The 26,053-nt window shown below is 40.1% G+C and overlaps 5 protein-coding genes across 5 annotated transcripts; 2 read left to right on the top strand and 3 right to left on the bottom strand.

Annotated features, from left to right (window-relative positions):
• Positions 1–2,306: 2,306 nt before the first annotated feature.
• LOC121750356 (AT-rich interactive domain-containing protein 6-like) lies at positions 2,307–8,437 on the top strand. The gene is made up of 12 exons (XM_042144877.1): positions 2,307–3,027; positions 3,112–3,151; positions 4,071–4,123; positions 4,361–4,406; positions 5,014–5,103; positions 5,798–5,920; positions 6,022–6,073; positions 6,165–6,237; positions 7,225–7,291; positions 7,380–7,430; positions 7,635–7,727; positions 8,127–8,437. Exons 1-12 carry the CDS (start codon positions 2,444–2,446, stop codon positions 8,229–8,231), a joined length of 1,377 nt encoding a protein of 458 aa, XP_042000811.1. The 5' UTR covers positions 2,307–2,443; the 3' UTR covers positions 8,232–8,437.
• A 541-nt stretch (positions 8,438–8,978) lies between these two features.
• LOC121750355 (3-hydroxy-3-methylglutaryl-coenzyme A reductase-like) lies at positions 8,979–11,034 on the bottom strand. Its single transcript, XM_042144876.1, has one exon. It carries the CDS (start codon positions 10,866–10,868, stop codon positions 9,171–9,173), a length of 1,698 nt encoding a protein of 565 aa, XP_042000810.1. The 5' UTR covers positions 10,869–11,034; the 3' UTR covers positions 8,979–9,170.
• A 7,611-nt stretch (positions 11,035–18,645) lies between these two features.
• On the bottom strand, positions 18,646–23,105 carry LOC121750163 (glutamate--tRNA ligase, chloroplastic/mitochondrial-like). The gene is made up of 12 exons (XM_042144644.1): positions 22,670–23,105; positions 22,356–22,477; positions 22,059–22,241; positions 21,018–21,136; positions 20,877–20,925; positions 20,613–20,714; positions 20,268–20,370; positions 20,097–20,160; positions 19,876–19,990; positions 19,563–19,663; positions 19,231–19,387; positions 18,646–19,145 (listed from the first exon to the last, which is right to left on the bottom strand). The coding sequence occupies exons 1-12, from the start codon at positions 23,034–23,036 to the stop codon at positions 18,909–18,911; spliced, it is 1,719 nt and encodes a 572-aa protein (XP_042000578.1). The 5' UTR covers positions 23,037–23,105; the 3' UTR covers positions 18,646–18,908.
• A 71-nt stretch (positions 23,106–23,176) lies between these two features.
• On the top strand, positions 23,177–24,415 carry LOC121750164 (protein THYLAKOID ASSEMBLY 8, chloroplastic-like). The gene is made up of 2 exons (XM_042144645.1): positions 23,177–23,652; positions 23,773–24,415. Exons 1-2 carry the CDS (start codon positions 23,323–23,325, stop codon positions 24,181–24,183), a joined length of 741 nt encoding a protein of 246 aa, XP_042000579.1. The 5' UTR covers positions 23,177–23,322; the 3' UTR covers positions 24,184–24,415.
• A 183-nt stretch (positions 24,416–24,598) lies between these two features.
• On the bottom strand, positions 24,599–26,020 carry LOC121753135 (expansin-A20-like). Its single transcript, XM_042148322.1, has 3 exons — positions 25,585–26,020; positions 25,216–25,519; positions 24,599–25,130 (listed from the first exon to the last, which is right to left on the bottom strand). Exons 1-3 carry the CDS (start codon positions 25,712–25,714, stop codon positions 24,818–24,820), a joined length of 747 nt encoding a protein of 248 aa, XP_042004256.1. The 5' UTR covers positions 25,715–26,020; the 3' UTR covers positions 24,599–24,817.
• Between the last annotated feature and the right edge of the window lie 33 nt (positions 26,021–26,053).

The following is a 26,053-nucleotide window of genomic DNA, read 5'->3' as shown; positions in this document are numbered from 1 at the left end:
TTCAAAAAGGACAAGAGCCTGCTTCTTTCCATTCATCTCAAACAGTTTTGTACTAGCAATTCTTCCGTTCTCTTCCAAGTCACTAACTATTTCTTCTTCAGTTACATCCTGGGGGAGAGTTGAGATGTCTATCATTTTTGTTGGTGAACAACAATACCTTTCGGGTGTCCACAATGGGGGAGCCGCGGCCCCCCATTGCAACGGGGCGGAGAGGCGAGAAGCGTGGCTGAGCCACGGCCGCGGCCTTCACGCGGCTGAGCCGTGTGAGCCGCGGCCCTCCCATTGCAAGCGCCGCGAATCACGGCTGGGCCGCGGAATATAAAATTTTTTTTTTTCGAATTTTTTTTATAAATATACACTCTCATTTCCATTTTTTCACTTTATTCTACACTTCAAATCCCTTCATTTTACACTCTCAAACACTACAAAAAATGCAAGGTGGAGATGGTAATTCCCCTTGTACGAGAAGTCGACGGACCCTATCACCAAGATGATGTACTACGACCTCATTCTTAGGTTGAGGTCGAAGTTGGGCTTCTCCGATGGGTCGGCGACGGGCGAAGCAAGCGGCAGTGGGGCCGGTGTCGGCGGCGGTGGAGGAGGTGAAGAAGATATGCCGAATTCCGATGACGCCACCGAGTAGGAAGCGGTGGCGTTTTTTTCTTTTTATTATTATGTTGTGTTTTAAAAATATTTTCGTTGTAGAATTTTCCCCTATTAATAGTACGACGAAAATTTGTCTCTACTTCTCTCTTTATTAAATTATTTTTATTATCCAAATTATTAATCTACTAAAATTTAATAACATTAAATTAAATTAAAAAATAACATTAAAAAAAGTAAAAAAAAAATTAACATTTTAGAGGGCCACATTTGGTGGCCCTTTGAATTTGCATTGACTTTTTTACATTTGCCATTACAAAGGCCACATGGGAGCCACAATTGGTGGCCGGGCCACAAATGGTGGCCTTTGAAGGCCACCATTGTGGACACTCTTAATGCATGCGAGTGTGAAATTAAATAAGAAAGAGAAGAAGGGTTCTGTCGGTATTTAGTTTTTTTAGAATAATAGTAATCTTTTATTTTTTTAAAAAAAATTAAATTTTGTAATTAAAATGCATAAATGAGACAAGATCGGCTCAACATCCGTCGACCGTTTATTTTTCACGGCATCAGTCATCCATTTTGGACTGAGTCCGGCCCGATTTCAAATATATGTGACATAATAATTGAAAAAGTAATGTCTAGGACTAAAACCGTAAAAATGCCATATGTTTAGGACCACATTTGAACCGTAGCTATTTAATTTAAAAGAAAATGGTATCGAAAACAAGAACCTTTATCGAGTAAAGGTATTTATATTCACTATGATACAAATAGATAGACATGAAATGGATCATATTAAGACAATTCCCAGCCAATAACAACTTTTACAAGTTCTATGGCTCATATTAGATGTTGTATCGTACTTGAGGTAAGCCTCTTTCATGGTTTTATTTGATGACATACAATTTACATGTTCTTTCGTACGGGGCTACTTCAACATCATTTAAAGCTTCAATATCTCAAGAATAACTATTTGTAGTACATATTAATCTAAACCTTGCTCAACAAATTGAGCTCATTATAAGCAATATCAAGTATGCTGCAACTTGTCCAAGACAATAATTAAAGCAGAGAAATAGTAAAATAAGAAAAATAATATTAATATAGAGAAGAGTCTTATCTATCATTTTTTTCTCAATTATTTTATTTTTTCTTCACTTTAACTATTTGTAATAATTTTTTAAAAATGAGCGAAAAAAAACTGAAATGACTACAATATTGTAGAACATTAATTTTTTTTATTATTTAATAATAATAATAATAATGGTACATTGTGTATTTAGAGCATCAGCAGTGGCGCGGAATTCTCAAAAACACCTCCTGCCACGTCATACGGACTTCCCACTGCACTGTCACGTCATAAGGACATCCTACTGCACAGTGGCGGACATCCTGAAGGACTTCCCATAATTAAAAAAAATTTAATGCAATAAACGGGAATTCCGCGCGGACGTCCGTGGGAGTCAACGCAATGACGGATGTCCGCACGTCCGTCGCTACAGAATTCCGCGTAACGCCGCTGAACTGCGGTGTCCTCGGCAGAATTCCGTATCCGTGCATACCATGCACAATGGCGGACGTCCGCCGCGGAATTCTGGCACGCCGGTCGGAATTCCGCTTGGAAGGGCGCCATTGCTGATGCTCTTTAAAAATTATAAAAATGTTGGCACCCTAAAATTAATGATGACGTGACATGACGCAGTACTAATTTGAAAGACGCTCCAATTTCATACCCTTCGCTACACAGCATACACGCTAGGTTAGGGATTAGGGTTTCGCAGCAATTGGGGATTTTTGGTTGGAAACCCATAATTCAATTCCAGTGCTACCCCTCCTCATGGAAGACAACAGAGAAGCCGACCAGGATGCACAAGGCGACGTTGCTGCTTCGGCCGAACAGCAGCCCCAAAACGTTGAGGACCAAACACTGAATGGTGTGGAAGTTGACGATAACCTAATTAAGCGCGCAGACGGGGAGAATTCTGCTGGAAGTTTGAGCCAGAACGCCCAACCTTCGTCAGAACTACAACCAGAAGCAAAGGATGATAAATTCCAAGAGGAATTGAACGTTGAGGTGGCAGAGAATGGACATGGGGAAGCGGACGAGGATGATGAAGAGGGAGGGAGGCGACAAGAATTGATGGTTATCACCCAGGACCTAAAGGGGGAACTAAATGAAAATGGCGCCATCATGGAAATAGAAGGGTTACAGGGGGATGTTATGGAGGAGTTGAAGACCGAGCCTGATACTAAAGCTTCTTCCAGATCTTTCCTTTTAGATGCTGATGATGTCACAGGAGATGAATCTGGAACTGAGGAGGAGCAAGCTGCTTTTATGAAGGAACTTGAAACTTTCCATAAAGAAAGATGCCTGGACTTCAAGCCTCCCAAATTCTATCAAGAGCCTTTAAATTGCCTCAAGTAACTCTTCCTTTTAATTCTCTTTTGCTATTCATTTTCGGCATTCTTGAAATTGGTCACATATCGACTTTTCCTTGCTCTTAGGTTGTGGAGAGCAGTGATCAGACTCGGTGGTTATGAACAGGTACACACAGGAGTTTCTGTTTCTTCGCCATATTTCACATTGTAATTAACTTCTGTTTTGGCTGTCATTTATGAGACTTTGATAGTCATATATATGTGTGTGTATTAGTATTTTGACATATAACAAGGGCACATGCTGATCCTTAGCTCACTTCTTTCAAAATAGTGCTATGTGACAAGCTATAGAGTTGAGAGAGAAAATTATATTGGAACAATCTAATATTTGCAAAATGTGATTTTATTTGATTTGGCAAGTTCGCATTGTAGTGTTTTATTTTGTATTTAGAGACTAGAGTTTATAGCAAAAAGGTCTATATTTAAGATTTTCACCAAATTGGACCAACAAAAGGAACAGTAGGTTACATGTTTTTTAACGTGTCAAATCTTCAATTGATACACTTATTGCTGTCAGCATCTTAGACCTCGGCTAATTTGTTGCTTGCTTTAGACTTGTGATAGATTACAAAAGAAATTTTGTTGAAATTAAACCCAAAATGCATGCCACTTGTTCACTTCTTTTGGCCAATGATGTGCTTCAATGCTTCATTATGTCAATAGAAAATGAACTCTCATCATATAATCTTGCTAGTCTTTAAGAGCACTTATAATAACATATTATTCCTGGTCATATGTAAGATTAATAGAGAACTTTGGTGAGTGTTTTAAATCTGAATATATGGTTTTAATAGTTCATACGTGGAAGTCTACAAAGATGATTCTAGTATTCAATGTATAATAGTTGAAGCTCTATTTTATGGGCAAATCATAAATACTAGTTATGACTCTGAAATGCTCATCACACTTGTTTCCTACATGACTCTTCGACTTGACTGTTTACTAGTAGGGCTCCTCAATGTCATGGTTCTTTAATTTTCTATGACATGTGCTTTATAATCTTGATGTCATTTTTGGTTTTGTAGGTCACTTCATTGAAGCTGTGGAGACAAGTTGGAGAATCCTTTAAACCCCCAAAGTGAGGATCACTCTTAATTCTATTGAAAAACCCTAATTTTGTCAGAGAGATCACTTATGACCAGTCAAATACTTCTGAATTTTTAAAGGCATTTGTTGCTCCTTCAGAAGTAGATCAAAAATACGGCTATGATTTTTTGTCCTTCTATGAGTTTCAACTCTCACACACGCTGGAATTCTTTATTCAACTATTTCACAAATGGTTCAATGTTAATTATGTTATTTGTGCGTTTTACAGGACTTGTACCACTGTGTCCTGGACGTTTCGAGGTTTTTATGAGAAGGTTGTGTTCAGATTACTTGAAACATTCATATCCTTCTGTTGTTTTTATTAGTACTTCGTAATTTTCTAGCTTGTCATTTTGTTTTAATTTCTCAGAAATGTCTATTTTCAATCATTCTGGTCTCACTTTTGCTGGGGCATCTGAAATGCATGCATATATTCTGGTATGGGCAACACTTGGAAGGGTGTAGGAAGTTGCCTTCTGATATTTGTTTTGGCTTAGGGTTTTCCTCATGTAACCTAGATATGGCCTATTACTTTAAGAGCTGTCTCCAGGGATTTAACTGCATGGCATGCCTTGCTTGTTGGAAAAGATTTCATCATTTATCATCTATGCTTCTCTTGAAAATGATTGTCAGTCTTAGTGGTTTCAATGAGTTGTTGTACTTAATATGCACTGCTAGAGTAACCTTATTTATATATGTGTCCTGAGCCATCATGAGACTTCGCTTTTGTATTTCTTTATGTTGGGTGGTTTTCTTGAACATTAGCTAAAGCTTCCCCTGGGGTGTTTACCGAAAAGCATACTTCTATGTTTAGACTCATGTTATATTGAGTTACAAAATGGCTCCTACATTATGCACTGATCAGATGGTTCGAATTTGCAGGCACTATTAGAATATGAAAAGTATAAAATGCGTTGTGGTGAACTGCCTTTTACTGATGCTTCTGTATCGGACCCTGCTGCTGGGAGTCAGGTTGTTCATAAATTCCACTTCATCTTAGTATTTTATTGGTTGGTAGAGCATTTACAACAAAGATTTTCTAGTGTAGTAATGTGGTATTGTCTAAACTCGAATGTATAGTTTACTTTAGAGTTTATAAGAGAACTAGATGTTTGAGAAATGTGGAGGTTACTGTTGTGATTCATTCACATACTTATCTTTTGGTGAATTTAGAGGTGTCCAGGTACCATATACCTTACTACATTTGCAACTTTGCAACTGCAACATCCCTAAATTATTTTGATGTGTAAAATGAAAAAAAAATAACATCTTTGTTTCATGAGTTGTTACCTAACATCAATTGACTCAGCATGTTGACAATGTGGAGCATATATTTGGACATTACATCTCAATAAATTTGTTGTGCAATTACTATGTATTAAAAGTCATGTAATAATTGCAAGGCTGTTGAAAGGTTGTGTTTAATTTTTAATTTTACAACTAATCCTATATTTTTTTAGCAACTTAAGTGTTTTATAACTCCAATATGTGAGGACTTATTGTACGTGACTATAGAATCATAGATTATAGAAACATTCTTTGCCTTCCTCCAAAATGGAGAGTCGAACTACTTAATTACCCCAATCCTCCCGAAGGGATATAAAAATAATTTCATGGCTTTAAATATTTTCAATCTATAAAGGTCCTCCAAACAATGTATATGCAGGTAGATCAAATTCATGCCCCAGGATCAGGTAGAGCAAGAAGGGATGCTGCGGCTCGTGCCATGCAGGGATGGCACTCTCAGCGTCTTCTTGGTAATGGTGAGGTTGGAGATCCCATCATTAAGGTATGATTATTCTGTTTTCCTTGTTCCGTTTATTTTCAGAATTTGTACTTTCCTGCCCTTTTGTTCTAGTTCTTTTCTTATGGTCTTACTCTGTTTTGAAGGATAAGAATCCAATAACGACACCAAAGCGTGAAAAACAATTAAGGAATATTGGTAAGTGTCACTTTTAGAGTTGAATGGTGTTTCCCGATCATCTGTTGGCGAGCTTGAATTATATTTCTTTTGTGGTCAATTCTTGACTAAGGCTTCCTAAAGCGCAAGGGGTCATCTCCTGTTGAGCATGCTGTCAAAGTTGCACGCACGGCTTCAAAATCACAGTTAAGATCTCTTAGTTTGGCCCCTGATTTAACTGTGTAACTTGAGTTGAGTGAGTGTTTACTTTGAAGCCCCTTAGGCTTTGGCATATATACACATAAATAATGTACAAAAATATAAATAGGCTTAAACTATCAAGTTTGCTGTACCACTTAATTCCATACAGCTCATCCTACGTGTATTTTATTAGTGGAATCATTTACTTATCTGGAATAGTCTGCTCTTGGTATTATACGCAGCAAAACTGCCAACTGCTGGCCAATTGTCATTCAGCTCTGCCACAATAATAATGGGACAGCCTACCTGAGAGAATTCCTAAAACATCTTGGCATCACTAAGCTTATTTGGAATCCCCTTGTTGGCTGAGGCACTAGCTGTTTCATACCACCGTTGTCTCAACTCCCTTTCAGCCTCTCAGCCCTCAGGCTACATGTATTGTCTCAAATAAATTTGTCGCTTCCCGAGATCATGTTCAATCATCTTCTTCTATTGAATGAAGGAACGTTCCCAGAAAAGGGTGATATCAGGAACATGAACCAAACGAGAAATAAATAAATAAATCCATCTAATCGCTTACAATCCCAGTCTAGCGGGTATACATTAAGGCTCGAAGGTTTTGTCAAAGAGTCCTGACTATAGTTTGTATTGTCATAGTCACATGAACTACGTGAACTACTGCTCTTAAATGGTCAGAAAGGAGTTCTCCTTGTTGGCCTTATCTCACATAAAATGAAGTGCACATGCTCATCTAAATGTTTCTGCTGTTACTTTGATATTAAAATAGAAGACTCTATGACTAATTTATTTCTTGTGAATGTGAAGGAAATCTTATGCTTTCTCTTTCAGTATATGGTTTCAGTGTGTTCAGTAAATTGGATAGATTTATATGCATTCTTCTTTTTCGGCCTATGGATTTAATCTCTTCCAACAGAATGGAAAAGAGTTCTGTGCATGTCTTTTCAGTATCTTGATTTTAATTTCTTTATCAGATTGGAAATAATGGTGGTAGATGTTGGGGTTCCTGCTGATTGGGTGAAGGTGAATGTGCAGAGGATGGTACGGTTTTCACTCCGGTCCTCGTTTGTAATCATCAGTATTCACTATTCATAGAGATCTAATTTAACAAATTTGACATGTTTTGCAGAAAGACTGTTATGAAGTATATGCCTTAGTTCCTGGGCTTCTTCGAGAAGAGGCAAGTAACCAAGATGTTACTATCTCATTCTTTTTGTAAATCAGAAAATATAAATTCATTTACATTTTACAACAAGTAGCTCTAATACCTTACAATAAAAATAAGTGTTGATAAATGTTGCATTAGTGCATCAACTGGTCATGGCATTGCTTTTCTTTCTCATTCTAACTTTTTTGTGCGTGATCTTGTGGCTTTGCTCAACAGGTGCGTGTACAGTCTGATCCTGCAGGACGTTTAGTTATATCAGGGCAACCAGAGCAACAGGACAATCCTTGGGGTGTTACACCATTCAAAAAGGTAGTTCCAGTAACTGATTTCTTACAGTACTTATAGAGTTATAGTCTGAATAATTTTTAAAATTAAACAGTATTACTTTTTTTTTTTTCCTTTTCTTGCCTGTTAAATTCATTCTTGTTGGAACTTACATAAAATGTTATAGTCCAGTGGTTTAACCACCATGTAATTCACAAACTATGAAACTGAAAAGAAGAAATGATGTTGTAAATAAGTGAGCGGACATGATAATTCCTTGGACACTGGTTCTGCTGAAGTTGAAATAAATGAAACATGAATCAAGCTATTGAAGACCCTCGTCTGCAGTTCACTTAATCGCAGAAATAGTAGTTTTAAGGTTGCAGGAATAGCAGCTTGTTGTTGATCTGAATTTCTTATATGAGAATCGTGTTCTGTCCTCAGGTAGTTAGCTTGCCTACTAGAATTGATCCTCATCAGACATCAGCTGTGGTGACTTTGCATGGGCAGCTATTTGTGCGCGTACCATTCGAACAGTCAGATATGTAGAGGCAACAAGGCTGCACCTGCGAGAGATGGGGTTGAAAATAGTTGTGTAAGGTTTAATTATGTTGAATATTCAGACTGGTAGCTGTAGTGGTAGTGGTAGTGGTAGTGGTAGTGCACCTTGTATATGAGGGTTGACGTGCTTCCTCTCTTTTGGATTCTATTATGCTGAAGCGGATTACTCAGGCAATCACCAAGTCGTTTTTTCACTTTTTGCCCTCGAATGTTTTAAGGTAATTTAGTGATATTATTATATTACAAAATGTAGAATGTCCAAGTATGATTTAGCACCACACCTAATTAATCTCATCCACAATGCGTGGCGTGCTAAATTAGAATCACCAGATTGAGGCATGCTGATTCCTGCTTCCAACATCGGTTTCCATGCTCGTTTATAGTCTGGGTGATTGGTGATGCACAAGTTTGTTTCATGTGGATACTTTACCCCACAAATTTATTAAAATTCATACTGAAAAGAAATGCACAATAGTTTAAGGAATGACAAGTATAGAAGACATTATGTTTTAAAATAAAAAAATGAAGTACCTATCACCAAATATTGTTAAATTCATGTATCGGAGCTTTTGCTTATGAAACTGTCTTTTTCATGAAAGCTTACATGTGATCAGCATGATGGACCTGTCGCTGATTGACCAAGTCAAGCCGGTGGATTTCGGTTAAATTTATAAAATAACCCAAATAAAAGTGGCAATTAAATTGCTATTTTGGTACTCCTCATTAACAAGAATATGGAGAAACAGAAGGTAGCATTTGTAATTTGAGAATAGGTAGCCAAACAATTGAATAACGGATACAGAAAGCAAGCAAGTTGGTTGCATTTATACATGTTTGTATAGATATTACCACTCCATTCATATTCCTTATTATTAAGAGTAACTATTACTAGTAGTGGAATTGAGTTTCACTGTACAAGACACTTGATCAAGTGCAAGTCGATGCGGTGAGCTTGGTCACATCTTTCGACGACCTGTTATACTTCATGTGGCTCTTCACCAGCTGCCCGGCCGCAATCGCCGACATCAGCGACAGCTCTCCGGCCAGAACCGACCCCGCGACGATGCTCGCCAGCAGCCTCGAGTTCGACCCTGGCACCTCCTTGCTCGCTCCCTTCACCCCCAGCAGGTTCAGGCACGCCGACTGCGACGCCAGCTGCGTCCCTCCCCCGACCGTCCCCACCTCGATTGACGGCATGCTCACCGACACGTGGAGATCCTTCCCACCGTTGATCGCCTCCATCATGGTGATGCAGTGCGAGCTCTCCACGTTCTGCGCCGGATCCTGCCCTGTCGCTATGTACACCGCCGACACGATGTTGCTAGCGTGCGCGTTGAATCCTCCCAGCGCTCCGGCCATGGCGGAGCCGGTGAGATTCTTCAGCATGTTGAGCTCCACCAGCGAAGCAACATCAGTCTTGAGCACCTTAGTTACTACTTCTTCCTTGATGATGGCCTCGCACACCACGGATTTCCCTCTCCCTTCGATCCAGTTCACCGCGGCGGGCTTTTTATCGGAGCAGTAGTTGCCGGAGATGCCGAGCACGTCCATGTCGGGGAACTGGCTGACGAGGAAGTCTAGAACGTTCTGGACTCCTTTGGATACCATGTTCATCCCCATGGCGTCGCCGGTGCTGCAGGTGAATCTGATGTAGAGATTCTTCCCGGCGATGGCGCATTTGATCTTCTGCAGGCGCCCGAAGCGGCTGGAGCTGTTGAAGACTAGCGAGAGCGTCTCGAAGTTGAGAGGCTCCTCGAGGAATAGTTTGAGCTCCGCGGCCCGTTTAGCCGACCCGAACCGGACCACCGGGGCGCGGGTCATCCCGTCTCTGTGGACGGTGCTGGTGGCGCCGCCGGAAGCCATGATCGCCTTGCATCCTCTGTTCGTGCTCGCGACGAGGCAGCCTTCCGTCGTCGCCATCGGGACGGAATACTCGACGCCGTCGAGGAGGAGAGGACCGGCGATCCCCACCGGAATCTGGACGTACCCCACCGGCATCTCACAGCACTGACCTAAAATTGCCTCGTAATTGAATCCTTCCAAGGGGAGGCCGGCTAGGGATTTTCCGGTGGTGCGTTGTAGGGCCTCGCGGCGGATGGAGGCGGCGCGGCGGCAGTCCCCTAATTTGGACTCTAGGGCATAGGAGGGGATTTTTCCGTCGACGACGGATTTGACAATCTCTTCATCCTCCTCGGGGAGGGGTTCAATTGGAGCGGCGAAGATCTTAGTCGGAGGAGCGGCGGCGGCGCAGGGGGCGGAGCGGGAGTCTTCCTTGAGCATGAGGTCGTCGATGAGGATCTCGTCATCTTCGTCGGAGATCTCGTCGTGAGGGGAGCGGGGGAGGATGAGGGACTGGACGAAGGAGATGCCGAAGAAGCCGAGGAGGTAGATGAAGGAGGCGAGGAAGACGACGATGGCGGAGATCTCGGAGAGGGTGACGACGTGGAGGGGGACGGAGTTGCGGATCTTCTCGCGCCAGCGGAGGAGGAGGAAGTAGACGACGGAGAAGAAGAGAGTGAAGAAGACTCCGTTGGTGAGGTAGAGAGGGAGGGGGAGGGCGTCGGAGGCCTTCTCTTTGCCGGATGCGGATACCTGCTGCTTCTGCGACTCCATTTTCATCGCCATCACTACTAGTCTTCTTCTTCTTCCTTTTTGTTAATCTCTGTCAAGGAAAAGGAGAAGAGAGATGGAGATGGAGATGGAGATGGAGGTTTTGAGGTGAAGGTGGTGAATGAAGGTTTTGTTATTTATAGTTAGTTGAGGCTCTACCGATATTCAGGAAGCTGCCTACAACCTCCCTGCTTCCGTCTTGACTACCCAACCCCACCCCACCCCCTTTATTATTACCACTTCACAAATTAGGGTTCTAATCCTACTTATTAATGGTCCTATCGTAGTTAAGTTTGTAGGGGATTATTGGGCTCTAATCAATAGTAGTAATAGTATAACACATGTAATTAAAAAACTCACATTGTTTAATAAATCATCAAAAAATAATTAAATTTTGGTCCATCTCACATTTTTCAAGATAAAAATAATTAATCACGATATGAAAATTTTCACAATTATCTCATTATTCTCTTTTCAGACGAATTGTGTGCTGATGTGACAGTCAGTTTAAGTCAGTTTAATACAAGTGGAAAAAATATCATGTCGAACTTAATTAGACATTGATGTTTTGTCTAATGCGATTTAATCCACATATTTTAAACCGATCGTCACATTAGCACGTCATCTGCTTAAAAAGGGAAAGAATGAGAGTGAATATTTCATTTTTAGGATAGGCCATAATTTGACAATTTTTGTGATTTATTCAGCAATTTATCCTTTAAAAAACCTTCAAAATTTTCATGTTTTGTGGCAATAAAATGCAATATAATCGGTATACAATTTTCCTTTGATTAGTAAGTCGGGCCTCGAATCATCACGTAGGTAAATAAGGATAATTGGACGTGGATTGTGCAATTTCATTTTTTTAAAGAAAAGAAATGAAAAGCCTGCGTGTTTTGTGTTTCCTAATTAAATTCCATTTGTTGGCGTCATTTTCCTCGTGCTGGACTTCCGTCTCCACTCAAAAGTCAAGAACGTCAATTTTTACTTCCTTGCCATTTTTTAAATTTATTTTGAACCATTCACGTTATTTTTTTTGAACAATTCATATTCTAGTATTTATATTCTCCAATTAGGAGGACAAAAATATATATACATTACTAATCATAAGAGGTACATTGAGTAATGTGATCAGGGGAATCAAATTATGACCACTACTTTACTATGGCTGTACTTGATTAAATTATTAGTATTTACACTATACATAAGGCGTTATATTTGACATTTTTATATAGTCAGTATTTGACTCTACCCTTAGCTCACCATTGTTGAGACTTTATACCCAACTAGCTTATTCCAAACATTGTCAAAACTAAGCTGCGGTTTGGTAATTCATGTATCATTAATTTTATTACAATTAATTTATACTCCCTTCGTTCTATAGTAATAGAGTCATTTTGCCATTTCGGTACGTTCCATGGTAATAGAGTCATTTCTCAACACATTTTTTACACCTACTTTACTTTCTCTTACTTTATTCTCTCTTCATCTCTGTATCTTTTTCATTTTCCACTTTATTCTCTTTTTACTTAACTCATCAAACACAATTTTCTTAAAAGAAATGACTCCATTACTATGAAACGGAGGGAGTACCATCATCATATAATATAAATAATAGTACCACACTAAATATTCCCACGGTTCACACGGCCTTTTTATCTCATGATTTGGTACTTTTTGTTATGTATATATGAATGAAGGAGTAGGTAAGAGTTGGACCACATTGCATATATGTGTAAACGCAATTTTTTCTTCTAATTTTTGTCTTGTTATGCAAATGTATATGCTTTCTGCCGTTGAGTAATTTTCTAATCGGCACAAACCACATGACTGATTCCCAATTTAGCTGGTTAGTCAAATTCCAGCTCTTGCTTTTATTGTTGAATATTGCCAACAAATGGGTCATCAACTAACTTGAATAATCTTACTTCAATTTGGTACTTGCGTCTGTAATTTTGTTTCAACCAATTTAGTAGTAACAAAAAGACTAATTTTATATATATGGCCTGTTCAACTTCTTGTTTTGTTTTTATTCATGTGTTGAGATACCCAAATCTTGAAACGAAGTCATGGATGAGCATCAATTGTGGGTATCTACATATAAAAAAGGGGATTAATGATTGCACAAATCTTGAGTAAATGTGATGCACAAAATATAAAACATGCAAGTGGCTGCGCACCACGATCTAATGGTAATTTCAGAATCTAAATTAGGGTTTTGATTAGTGACAAAATGTTGTTTCGACGACGAAAACGACGCGTGGTGGACGCTGATTACATATCACATTTATTAGGAAATAGTGGCAGCATGATTTTATAGGTGTAAAGACATTGATGTTAATGCTCGTGTTTAATATGATTTGTTCAACTAGGGAATTAATTAAGAAATTGAAATCCGAAATTAATATGGTGGTGCGTTAAATGAAAACGTTACATTTGTTGAGCATCAATATCCTGTTTTTCAGAAGTAGAGCATAAATGTAACGTCACCTATCACTTCACCACTTTAAACCACCTGCAACGCGTCGCGCGGGTGTCTCGTATCTCGTCCCTCCGAGACTAGACGGCAGCGAGACGCGTTGCAGCGTCCCGTCCCGTCTCGTCCTGGTCTCGCCGAGACGCCCGTCCCACCGAGACGGATGGCGCGCCAGCTCGCCACGCGCCCGCACGACGTGGCGCGCGCTGGCGCTAAGCGTGACGCCCACTCGCCGGCCCGCGAGTGGGCTCCGTCACGCTGACGCGATAAACCAATTTTTTTAAAAATATTCAAATTTAATAAAAAAAAATTAAAAATTCAAACGGTAATGTTACCGTTTTCGACCGTTTTATTTATTTATTTTTTTACTCTATAAATACTCTTATTTCATCCTCATTATACACACAAACACACATCTATTCTTCCCAAATCATCTCCATTTCCTCTCCAATTTTCATCTAACCTCTCCAAATTTCATCACAAAATGTCCAGCAACGGAAACTCTGGCGGCTCCGACGGGTTTGACACCAACACGTTTGGCGACTGGGGGGCATGTACAATGTCTTGGGTGGTTCCAGTTCCGGTTCGTCGACGCCGGACAACCAAGGCTCGTCGACGCCGGCGGGGTACCAACCACCCAATTTTGATGTGGATGCATACGCTCGTCCCTCCGCCCTGAGGTATTCTCAGGGATTATCCCAAATCACGGAGGATTATCCGGATGATCCCAATCCGGAAGGAGGACGAGGCGGTGGAAGCTCCAGGGCATTCGACGCCGTGGAGGAAGAGGAGGAGGCGGCCGAGGAGGCCGAGGAGGATGTAGGCCATCATCCGTACAGCCGCAAGGACACGATGGCTCTGTACAACGCTGGGATCAGGGTCTCGTACGATCCCATCGTCGGGAATCAACAATACCGGAAGTGCTTTTGGGAAAAGGTCACCGAGGCCTACAACGAGATTAAGCCGAAGGGGTCCCGCCGCCGCACATTGAAGATGCTCTGAAGTCATTTTGACCGAGTCGACAGAGAGGTCATAAAATTCTGCGGCATCTACAAGAATGAAGCGGCTCATTACCAAAGTGGAGCCACTGGAGCCGACATTCTGAGATCAGCTTTGCGAGTCTATTTCGACGACCACGGCAAATAATTCAAACATGTCGATGTTTGGGAGGCCGTCAAAGAAGTCGAAAGGTGGGCCGGCGGTGTCCAGTCCAGCACAGGCTCGACCTCGAAACGCACGAAGCACACGACAGGTGGTTAATACTCGTCTAGTGGGGGCGGTTCAGGCAGCGCCGCACAAGAGGTTGCCTCGCAGGAGGTTGAGGGCATGGCAGACGATGCAGGGGGGGTCCTCCCGTGGGCGCCGTCGGCCGCAAGGGACCAAGACGGCGAAGGCGGCTAGAGGGAGGAGGGGCCGAGGCGAATCAAGCCAGGCGGGTTCCCAAGGGCCGCCCTCCTTCCTAATGTCCATGTACTTCACCTCCACGATGGCGGACACTTCCCAGATGACGTCCGCCCAATATCAAGCCAATCATGCCGACATTGTGTATCTGGCAGGACAACTTGGTATTCCGCCTCCATTCGGTGCACCACCACCGCCTTCGGGGGATGATTCACCGGTGGAGTAGTTTTTATAATTTCTATACATTATATTTTAAATTATGTCTTTTTTTATTTATTTTACCACGAATTTAATTATGTATTTTTTTTAGGATTTTAAGTTGTAATTTTATTTTATTTAATGAAGTGTGTTTTTATTAATTGAATTTGTTGGAAATAAAAATAAAAAAAGAAATTGAATGAATAGTTAAGGGATGAGATGATTAAGAGACGGATAACAGATGAAGGGTTGCAGATGCTGTCTCTTAGTTAAGAGATGGAGTGAAAAGTACAGCGGGGCCTATAAATATTTAAGAGATGAGACGGTTAAGAGACGAATAAGAGACAGCGTTGCAGATGGCCTAACATACTCCATCCGTCAATATCCCATTTTTCAGAAGTAGAGCATAAATGTAACGTCACCTATCACTTCCCCGCTTTATCATACTCCCTCCGTCGTCCTGAAAATTTGTCACATTTCATTTTCTGCATTCGTTTAAAAAAAATATGAGTGGAGAGATGATACAAATAATAGAGAGAATAATACAGAGAAGACTCTCATCTACGTTATTCTCTCTCTTACTTTATAGCATCCGCAACGGAGAACGTCCCGGCGGACGTCGGACCTGCGTGCCGGACGTCCGCCATTAGGCGTGCGAGGGGCGGATGCGGACGTTGGTTGCGGACACCACAGATCCGCGGCTTTCCGACGACATCCGTCGGGATGTCCGCCAATGCGGTGCCACGACGGACGTCCCGATTTCTTAATTTTTTTTTTAAAAAAAACTCTATATATACGGCTCGTTGCAAACTCTACATATACGATTTTTTTAAAAACTCTAACGCATGTATTATCGTCCGAAATGAAGGCCTAAAACAAAAACATATCATACCCCGTTCGGCTAGCGGCAGACTATAGATATTCAAGGCATAACATGTACTTTGTTTGAATCATTTTCCCCATATTCGTGTCGAAATTTTAATTCCGTAAATTACATATTTGTAAATTTGTGATTTTTTTTATTGTTGTGGATGTCCACTAGGATGTCCTTGGGGATGTCCGCCATTGTGCAGTGGGATGTCCTTATGACGTGGCAGTGCAGTGGGAGGTCCTTAGAGCATCCACAATGGCGCCCGTCCCGGCGGACGTCCGCCATTGCGCAACGGTGACGCGGATACGGACGTCCGCTGCGGACACCGGAGTTCCGCGGCGTTCCCAGGACGTCCGTCGCGACGTCCGCCATTGCGTTGACCCCACGGACGCCCGCGCGGACGTCCCAATTATTTTATATTTTTTTTTCGAAAATTCTATAAATACAATCACACACATTTAATTCCTTAAGTTGTTTAATTTGGTGAATTTGAGAATTTTTATTATTGTGGGAAGTCCATCACTATGCAGTGGGAAGTCCTTATGACGTGGCAGAAGGTGTTTTTGGGATGTCCGCGCGCATGTCCACCGGGACATCCGCACCACTGTGGATGCTCTTATGACGTGGCATGTGGTGTTTTTGGGAAGTCCGCCGAGATGTCTGTCAGGATATCCACACCACTGTGGATGCTCTTACATCTCTTCACTTTAGTTATTTATTATCATTTTTCTAAAACGAGTGCAGGAAATGAAATGTGACAAATTTCCAGGGACATAGGGGAGTAGGTATTAGGACTCATATACGAATTAGGTACATAAATTAGTAACAATGAATTCATAATTATTATCTGGAGTGTTGGTTGCTAAGACCATCAGTCCATCCCTAACCATACATAAAAATCTATTTTTAGTGTAGAAATCTTTTTCAAGCCTACGCTAAATCCAAATTTAATTTTAATTTTTTTATAGAACAATGCTAAATATGTGATACAACATCAAATATGGTCTACTGCAAAAGTTTATAAAACATTACAAATCAATCCATCGTTATTTAATTAATATGTGAACTAAAACATGGACAATAAATTACAATGACAAAATGAAAAAAACGTAAGGCAATAAGGTAAATCATAATCAAGCCCTCCAATATTGTCGAAGTACGAAGAATATGTCATAGTTGCATCGTCATTTGGTTGTTCTTGTTGTAGAATTCTTTTTATGTAAAATGCATCTTCCTTCAGCTTGAAAATAAGCACGACTATGGGGATCGTCTATGGAGCTCAAGTTCATAGCCATTATTTTATTTTCTTCCCTCGTTGTTATGTGTTCTTGTTCTTCGATTGAAGTTGCTAGACAAGGCCACAACTAGAAGTTGAGATGACGATAAATGAAGATGCTCGATTTTAAAAGTACTTGACTCGATATGACGCAATAAGAAATAAAAATGTTCATTTAGAACTTCTAAATGAGCTAGTTGATTATTTGTCGGAACAAAACACAAAATTTGATTTTTAAATTTTAGTTATTTTATAATATGCCTAATGTGATATGTTTTTTTGTAATTATGATATTTTCAAATGTGTTTCAATTTTATTATAGCATGTTCACTGTATTTTAATTTTCAAGTTAGTGTAAAAATTTTTGAATATAAAGTATATTTATTATATAAATATATTAATAAGAAAATTTTATATTAATTATTTTTAAAGTGTTGTGGGATTAATGTGTTATTTAAATAAGTATTGTATGTATGTATAATTGAAAAGGTGTAAAAAGCATATGAGATAAATGATTGGAGTGAAACTACTTTTTGAGGGAACCCATACTAAAAAATAGGTATGAGTTTGACGTAAATGGTCGGAGATAATCTAATATCAGCCGAACTATGGGCGAATTCTTAATTTTGTTCCAAAATTAAAATTTGATTTGTAAATTATAAATTGTGATTGTGTTTGAAATTTTCCACAATTGGTGTTGATTCCAGTGAAATTGAATAATACTTCTACATGACTCGTTGAATAATCTAGGTGGACTAATTGGATCGGAAAAGTAACTATGACATTTTTTATAGTTGTAAACGGCATTGTTTCATGCTAACATTGCGATAATCATCAGACCAAATAAAATTAGGATTCATGTCGATATTTTTCTTAAGCTAAATTACTAGAAAAAAACATGAAATTTGATCAAACTCGGATCAATATCACAACTTCAAAAAATAGCCAATTAGTATACACTAATAACTTTGATATTCTTTCAATCTCCCCTTTTTCTTATTTTTAGACAAAGTTTTGGGATGAGCGTGTAAAGGCCGACATATGATTATACTTGGCCGACATATACAAGTATGGGAGATCCCAAACACGATCAGATTCATGGTTTTAAGTCCAAGTTGTAAATTCTTGAAAAAAATCATAATTGGGTCATAATTCATGAAATTGTCTTCTAATAAACCCTTACTTTTTTCAAAGAAAAAATGACGTGTTACTTTGTCCTGATTATGACACCCTACTATATTGCTATTAGCGTGGCTTTGTGAATAAATGAAATATTGCGACTTTTTGGGATCAAACTAAATAAAACGGTGCCACCTAACTTGTCATTTATGTGCATTGTTTGGGTATTAAAGTCTGAAGTGGCTGGCTGCCGCCACCTTATTTTATTTATTTTTAAAATTATTTAATCATGTGTGTAATTTTCATAATTTCCTCTTGCTAAACAAAATTGAAAAAAAGGTTTACGCATATTTTCCACTACCTTACCAAAGATATTAATATTGCATTTACAAGACTTTGATTTTGATGTGTAAATTCATGACTTTTAAACACACTGTATGTATGCCTCCACTACTACCAAAGTCAATATTTCATTTACAAGACTATGATATGTAAATTCATGACTTATCTCCACTATTAGTCGACATACAATAAGGCAATGTTGTTCATGGAAAAACAAAAAAATTCAAAAATTTTAGGTTCAAACAAATAACACTCATCATCCAGAAGAACTGAAGAAGAATCATCCCAAAAATTTTAGCAGGCAAAACCATCTATCCATCAATCTGTCTAGTAGTCTACAGCTTGTAGCAAGTGGAGGGAGGTGGGTCGATTTTAATTAGACACGGACACAGGAGCAGCTGACTCGAGGGTAGGATTATCCTCCTTGACCGATTCCCAGTCAACCTGTCGAAGGATGTTGAACCTTTCATCCAAGCTTACAAACTCCGAATGAGGTGCGACAACCTCACCCCTCCCGGCTTTATAGACAAGAAGCAAACCAGCTCCCATGTCGGGACCGTGGAGCTTTCCAGTCAGCAACATGCGGAGAGGCATGAACAGAGATTTCCCCTGTTTGTGTGTATGTATATGTATTCAGTGTTACAAATATAAAATTTCAACTAAACAACTTTATTCCTCCTTCACCAAAACTAACCTTGCGTTTCTGTGATTTACCAAAGCTCTTCACCCACTTCTGCCATCCAGCACTACCTTCTTCGAGTGCACCAATTAACTCACCATTGTCGTACGCAGCAATCAAGCTCGCAGCAACTTCTTCCAGCTTATCTTCTAATACTGGTTTACCTTCAGGACTGCAACCCACAAAATTTAATTTTATAAGATTTCATGCATGTACAATATTTTATGCATTAATTGAAAATATGAACTTATTATATCCAGAAGGTGGATTTTCAATAACAATATTAATTGAAAAGTGGCTCTAAACAAGATCACAGAAAGGAAACTGAATTCAGAACACATAATTACCTAGCAAGTGTTGAATGCAAAGGATAAGACAGTAGGGTTTTAAGAACATTGTCAGCATCTGGTATCAAGTCAATTCCATCCTTCAGCAGCTCTACAGCCTCCTGATCATACGAAGTCGTGCAATAAAAAACAAATCATTGATGGAAACAAGTAAACGTATCAGCAGATTGTCTACAGATGTATTAGTTGTCATTGTCAACTTTTGAGTTGCTAGAGAAGTATAATCAACAGGGTGTGTGAGATATATGATCACCAAGTAGGCTCTTAGCAGTTAAAATCACAAGTGTGGAATAAAATAGCACAAAAGGCGTACTTCTATAAAGCTCCCCTCTGATTCTGTTAGAACGCCTATACTCTTCCAACGCTCACCAATAAGCTTGGTTAGATTTTCTGATGGAAGAGATCTCAAGTGCTGACCATTCATCCACCTTGCAGAATCATAAAGTAATATTGAGGAGACAAGCATCAATAATCCACAGAGCTGCAATCCTTTATAAGAATTGCTATGCGCAGAATAAAGTATTGCACAGTTACCTCAACTTGGTGGAATCAAAAACAGCACCACTCTTGTTAACACGCTCAATCGTAAACTTATCAACTGCAAACGGTGTCAGAACATCATTGTAATAACTACAATACCGTCAAGAATCTTGGATTGCAAGAAAATCATTTAAGTGAGTCTTTTATAGAGGAGGAATAACTAACCAAGCTGGCCAAGGGTGTAAAATTCATTCTCAGTACCATCACCCCAACCCAGTAAAGCAAGATAGTTAACCATTGCTTCAGGCAGATAACCCATTTCCTTGAACTGTCATAGTTTCAGAGAGAAAGTTAGTGCAAGAAAAGATGCAAGGAAAATCATCAGCAGAGTTTTAAAAAAACGAATCCCGTGTTTCAAAACCCAAAGTTAATAGGTTCATAAAAAGGTCCATCCAAATTCCAGGTGAAGGGGCAAAAATAAAAAAGCACTGCCAAAACTGGAGTACCTAACCTACTGAATTCTCCCTACTCCAAGGGGGAAAATGAAGCCGTAATGCAGAACTGGATTACCTGACCTACTGAAGTAGCTCCATGCCGTTTTGAGAGTTTGCTCTTATCGGGTGCAAGGATTAAAGAGACGTGTGCAAACTTAGGCATTGGGAATCCCAGGGCCTGTTATTTCATAAAGGTGTTTCCACCTTGTTAGTTTGTAATATCGACACGCAGATAGATATCACACCATGAGTTGAAAAGCACAACACAATCAATAAAACTGATCCAACATTGTTGAACAATGAAAAGAGGAATAGAAATAGAAATGAGTTCTAGTGATACCTTATATATCAATGCTTGCCTCAAAGTATTTGGCAAGTGCTCTTCTGCTCTGGAACACAAATACCGGCTTTTACACTCCAATGCCATAGACAATCATAAACCATAAAGGAAGAAACATTTGTAGCAGGTAGCTGTACTCACCTAATGACATGTGAGATAGCCATGGTAGCATCATCAACAGTTACACAAAAGTTGTATACAGGTTGCCCATTACTTCTCATAACCACAAAATCTCCAAGTGTGTTGAGATTCCAGCTTACCTTCACGACACTATCAAGCTAAGTTAGTTTCGGAAAAGAAAGCACGATTAGACCTCAGTCACAAGTTTCTGAGCAAGTAAGAGAGCACTTGGTAATCAATGTTTGGCTGTTTTTAATACCATTGAGCATTCCAGATTCTTTTTTGTCTCACCTTCAAGATACTTCAGCAAAAAAAGCTCTTTATTTACCAATAACTACTGCTATTGCAAGTCAATCTATCAATAATATGCTATTCATACTTAGCTAAGCATGTACTCCCTCTGTAGCTGAGTCGTATTCCTTTCTATTCCTTTTTAGGTTGTCCAACTTCAGATGAGTCATTTCCTTTTTTGGCAAAAAAACAACACATCTCTCTCTTACTTTATTCTCTCATCATCTCTCCGCTTTATTCTCTTTCGTACTTTATTCTCTCCTCCCTAAACCCACTTATCACAATTTTTTAAAATCCTATGCCCAAAAGAAATGCCTCTACCATAGAGGGATGGAGGGAGTAGAGTATCATATATTGGCTATTCCAAATAGCAAATGCAGCTTCTTAATCACTTTGATTATTTCATCAAATCTATATTTCCAAGAGCCTTTAGAACCTAGTTCACAAAAGTTTAAACATCTCATCTAGGGCAAAAATTTCTAACTGAGTGCCCAAAAGATGGATAGCTTTCTTATATTTGAGCTTGCAAGTTGCAACTACACCATTTACACGGAAATGAGAAAGTGACCAAGTTTTAGCATGATGAAATATCCACATCCTAATGAAATTTCCAAACTGAAAAAACCTAAAAGATTAAAAAACCACATCTACACTTATTGATGATCATTTGAGCTTTTATTACTGATGAGATTCATTAGCCTATGCTCCTTGGAAACTACAGAGACGAAAGAGAAACAAATTGTACACACTGGAGGGTCAGTAAAGGTATACCTCACCGCGAATGAGATCATCAATTTTCAAATATCCTGCACTAGGAACTCGGAATCGATAAGTATAAGGCGTCCCTTTTGCCAACTCCTCTTGCACTTCAACGTCTGATGCAGTAGCCCACTTGCCGGAATAGACTGGAGGTAGCTGCTTGAGTTTTGCAATCTCTTTCATCTTTTCAAGCTCCTGGTAGGTATTGAGAGAACCAAAAATAAGAATGTCGAGCATTTTGGACTCCATGAACTCATAAAGGCATAAACAAGCAGTTAAGAGTGGAAATACAGAGAAAGTAAGGATCACCTCGTTAGAGCAGAAACAGCGGTAAGCATGCCCGTTTTGGACGAGTTTATCGGCATATTCCTTGTAAAGGGCATTTCTTTCAGATTGACGATAAGGACCATAATTGCCACCAATGCCTGGGCCTACATATCAATTCCACAAATAACAACCGAATCAAATTGGATAGCAAAAGAAAATTACATTTCAGGAGCAATAAGGCTTAAATTGCCCGGTAAATTGAGGTGTGGAGGAAGTAATCAAAACCAATTTGAATTTGCAGAATCAATTAAAAACAAAAGGAGTACAATTGAACTGAGGTGATGAGGCTTGCTAACCTTCATCCCAATCAAGACCAAGCCATGCGAGATCGCGAAGCAAGGCTTCCTCGGACTCCTTAGTTGACCTCTCTAAGTCGGTGTCTTCAATTCGGAGCACAAACTTGCCGCCTTTGGACCTGGCGAACAAATAATTGAAGAGAGCAGTGCGCGCGCCGCCCACGTGCAGATTACCGGTGGGGGAAGGCGCGAACCGCACTCGAACCGAGTCATCCGCAGGTGGCGGCGGCGAGGGCGAGGAAGACGCCGAAATTCTAATGCTTCTGACAAAAAACCGTCTTCCCTGGAATAGCAGCATGGATGGAGCCTCCGTGTAAACACCAACCCGCATCCCCAGGCATGGCGCCCCCAGAAGACAACTACCCATAATTCTTCCTCTTCTCCTTCTTCAACTAATGGATGAAGAAGATGAAGATGATGATGATGAAGAAGAAGATTAGATGCAGATGACGTTTGTCGCAGCGGAAGTGGGCCTAATTCTCAGTAGCCCATTCTAGCAAATGGTTGAGGCCCAATCATCAAAAGCCCACATACCCCCTCTTTCTCTTACTTGTGAGCTGAGTTGAGAGATTGATAAATCGAGCGAAATTTGAAGAAAAGATTTGAACTTTTGCATAAAAAACCTGTGGATTATGCAATAGGAGTTGGAAGGGATGGTGAAGTGTTTAACGGTGGTGAATCAGATAGGAGTCGGAGTAGTTGAGGCGAAGCAAGCAAAATGCGTGGAGAGGAGGAGAGCGACGACGATGAATACGATGGTGTCAATGAGAGATAGAAGCAAAAACAGAAAGCCTCTCCAGAAGGGGAGAAGCCTGAGCATTGAAGCTATCCAAACGGTCCAAGCACTCAAGCGAGCTTCCAAAAACTCCCACTCCTCCCTCCAACAAGCATTTACCGCCAATTTCAGGCGTTTGCTCAAATCCGACATGATTGCTGTTCTCCGCGAACTCCTTCGCCAGAATCAGTGCCTTTTGGCCCTTCAGGTTTTCCATCTCCTCCTTTTTATGCCCAATTCTCTTTAGCCTAGACTTACTTTGATTGAAAATATGGTGTAATCAAGAACATGAATTACTATGTTTTATGTGTCAATTGTTGATATGTAGGTGTTTGAGGATATGAAGGAGGAGGAGCGGTACTGCCCTAAACTGTCGCTGTATGCTGAAATGGTTGCGGCACTTGGCAGTAATGGAATGCTCGAGCAGGTTCATGAACTTATTGTCGAGCTCAAAGCTGAAACTACTGTCAGTCCAGATATTCAGGGATTTAACGCATTGATGGAAAGCTTGATGAGTTTGAATCTCACTGGATTAGCAGTGGAGTGCTACTACTTGATGAAATCGGTATCATGTGACCCGGATAAACTGTCATTCAAGATTCTAATTGATGGCTTAACGTCAAATGGAGAAATTGAACTTTCTGAAGCTATAGAGAAGGATGCTCGAGGATATTATGGTCCTTTTTGGGATTTGTCAGAGGAGGAAGAGGCTGAAATGAGCTATGGAAGCACGTGGTGAACTATGTAATATTTTCAACTTTATAGGTTGGGATGAAATTAGTTGCTGTGTTCTGAATGTGGATCCTCTCATGTTATTTTCATTGATGCAAATGGTGAAATGGAAGATGAGATGGACCACAGGATCCGAGCTGTGTTTTGCACACGGACAAGGTTATTGAATCAACCTTTGTATAATGTATATATGGTCATCTAATCAATATATGAATCTTGTTTTAACACTGCCTTGGCCATATACTTGTTATGTTTGTTGATTTGTTGTTCTTTGTTTGAAGAGATTGAGATGAGATATAAAATGACCAAGCATTTATATAGTAGTATATGTGTATGTTTGTAAACTATAGCATTGCATTTCAAGTGACTCAATTACTAGTGCTTAGCTATTGAGTATTTGGAACGCTAACTTCCCAGTAATGTTAGCTAATGAGCATTTGGAATACTATCTTCACATTAATGTACGAGTTTGAATGTATCAGAACAATAGCAACCATCCAAATTAGAGATTGAAACAAAAAGTTTCGAAGTCTTTATAATTTTCTCATCAACCCAGCCTACATTTACTTGGTAATGCTGCATCTGGTGGTTTTACACTGTTTCAGTGAGCGAAGCCGTGCCTACCTTTGCGAAACTTGAGATCACGAGTGCTGAAATTGTTTGCCTGTGAATGTCTGGCCAAACATCCAGTTTGGTGGCGCAACACTGTAAGATGTTAGCGTTCGCCAAGCAGCTGTGGTGACCTCGAAGGATAAGGGTTGGCCAACCAGGTCGATGTTGCTCTGCCAGTTCTGCCCCCAGTCCCTTCCCATCGGAATCCAGCCAGTCCTCGATCCCTTCACTTTGACTGCAACAACTTGCCCATCCAACCCAACATTGCTGACCAGGACTTGCATGAAGATAGCACTGCCCTTGACAGAGAAGCGAATTCCACCTTGTCTTTGGCATGCGGCCCTATTCAGGTTTGATCAATTACAATTGATTATTGTCAATGTTAAAGCCACATGACTAATGACTGATTCTTGATACATATATATACCTTCTGTAGTGGATGGGAAGTAGTTGGGGCTTGAGGTGGGAAATGAGAGAGAAAGTAGCCTCAGGCAAGTGAAAGTGGGCTCTGGGAAAGTTGCACCAGCCTCCATGATCGGCAGGTAAGGCGTAGTTAGGCGGGCAGAAATCAGTAGCGGTGACAAGGATGGGAGGAGTGGCTTGTGGGAGTTGAGCGCTTCTGACCTCAAAGCACGCTCCACAACTGCTCCCTCTGTCGAACAACATCCCACTGAGTCCTGTGGTGTACTTACCATAGCTTTTGTGAAGGTCTCCATAGCCACAAGCACCTTCTGCAACAGATTAATGCAAGTGTGAATGAGGAAGAATGGCAAAGCTAATTGATGGAATTCTATACCTGTAAGCATGGAGTCATTGGAGTCTGTGGAGTAGGTTGCAGTGGCTGACTTCCATTCGGCAACTTGGGCGTGCATTAGGTTTGAGAAGAAGCAGAGGATTAGGGCTGAGTGGAGAAGAAGAGCAGCCATTAACAAACTGCACTGTGCACTGATTGATGACTTTTTCTTGTTTCTTTTTATATCTTTTTCAAACTAATTTCCGCCATTAACTCTGTGCATCATTTCTTCTGACTAAACTATATGTAAAACCACTTTTTGTATTTCCCACTTAACCATTTATTCCTCTTCTTTTCTCTTTCTCTTTGTCGAGATTTTTTGAAATGGTTCTTTAAATTTTAAGGATGCTTTTAATTCCAATAGAATTCAAAAAGTAGGATGCGGGAAATTATTCAATTTGAGGAAAAGCAAGTAAATTGGTCCCAATCCAACTTTTAGAGTTGTAAAGAATATGCTTAGGCATTTTTTTGA

This window comes from Salvia splendens, chromosome 10 (genome assembly GCF_004379255.2).
Source record: "Salvia splendens isolate huo1 chromosome 10, SspV2, whole genome shotgun sequence".
NCBI lineage: Eukaryota > Viridiplantae > Streptophyta > Magnoliopsida > Lamiales > Lamiaceae > Salvia > Salvia splendens.
Note: the sequence above shows the minus strand (reverse complement) of the source record. Positions and strands in the feature narration are given on the sequence as shown.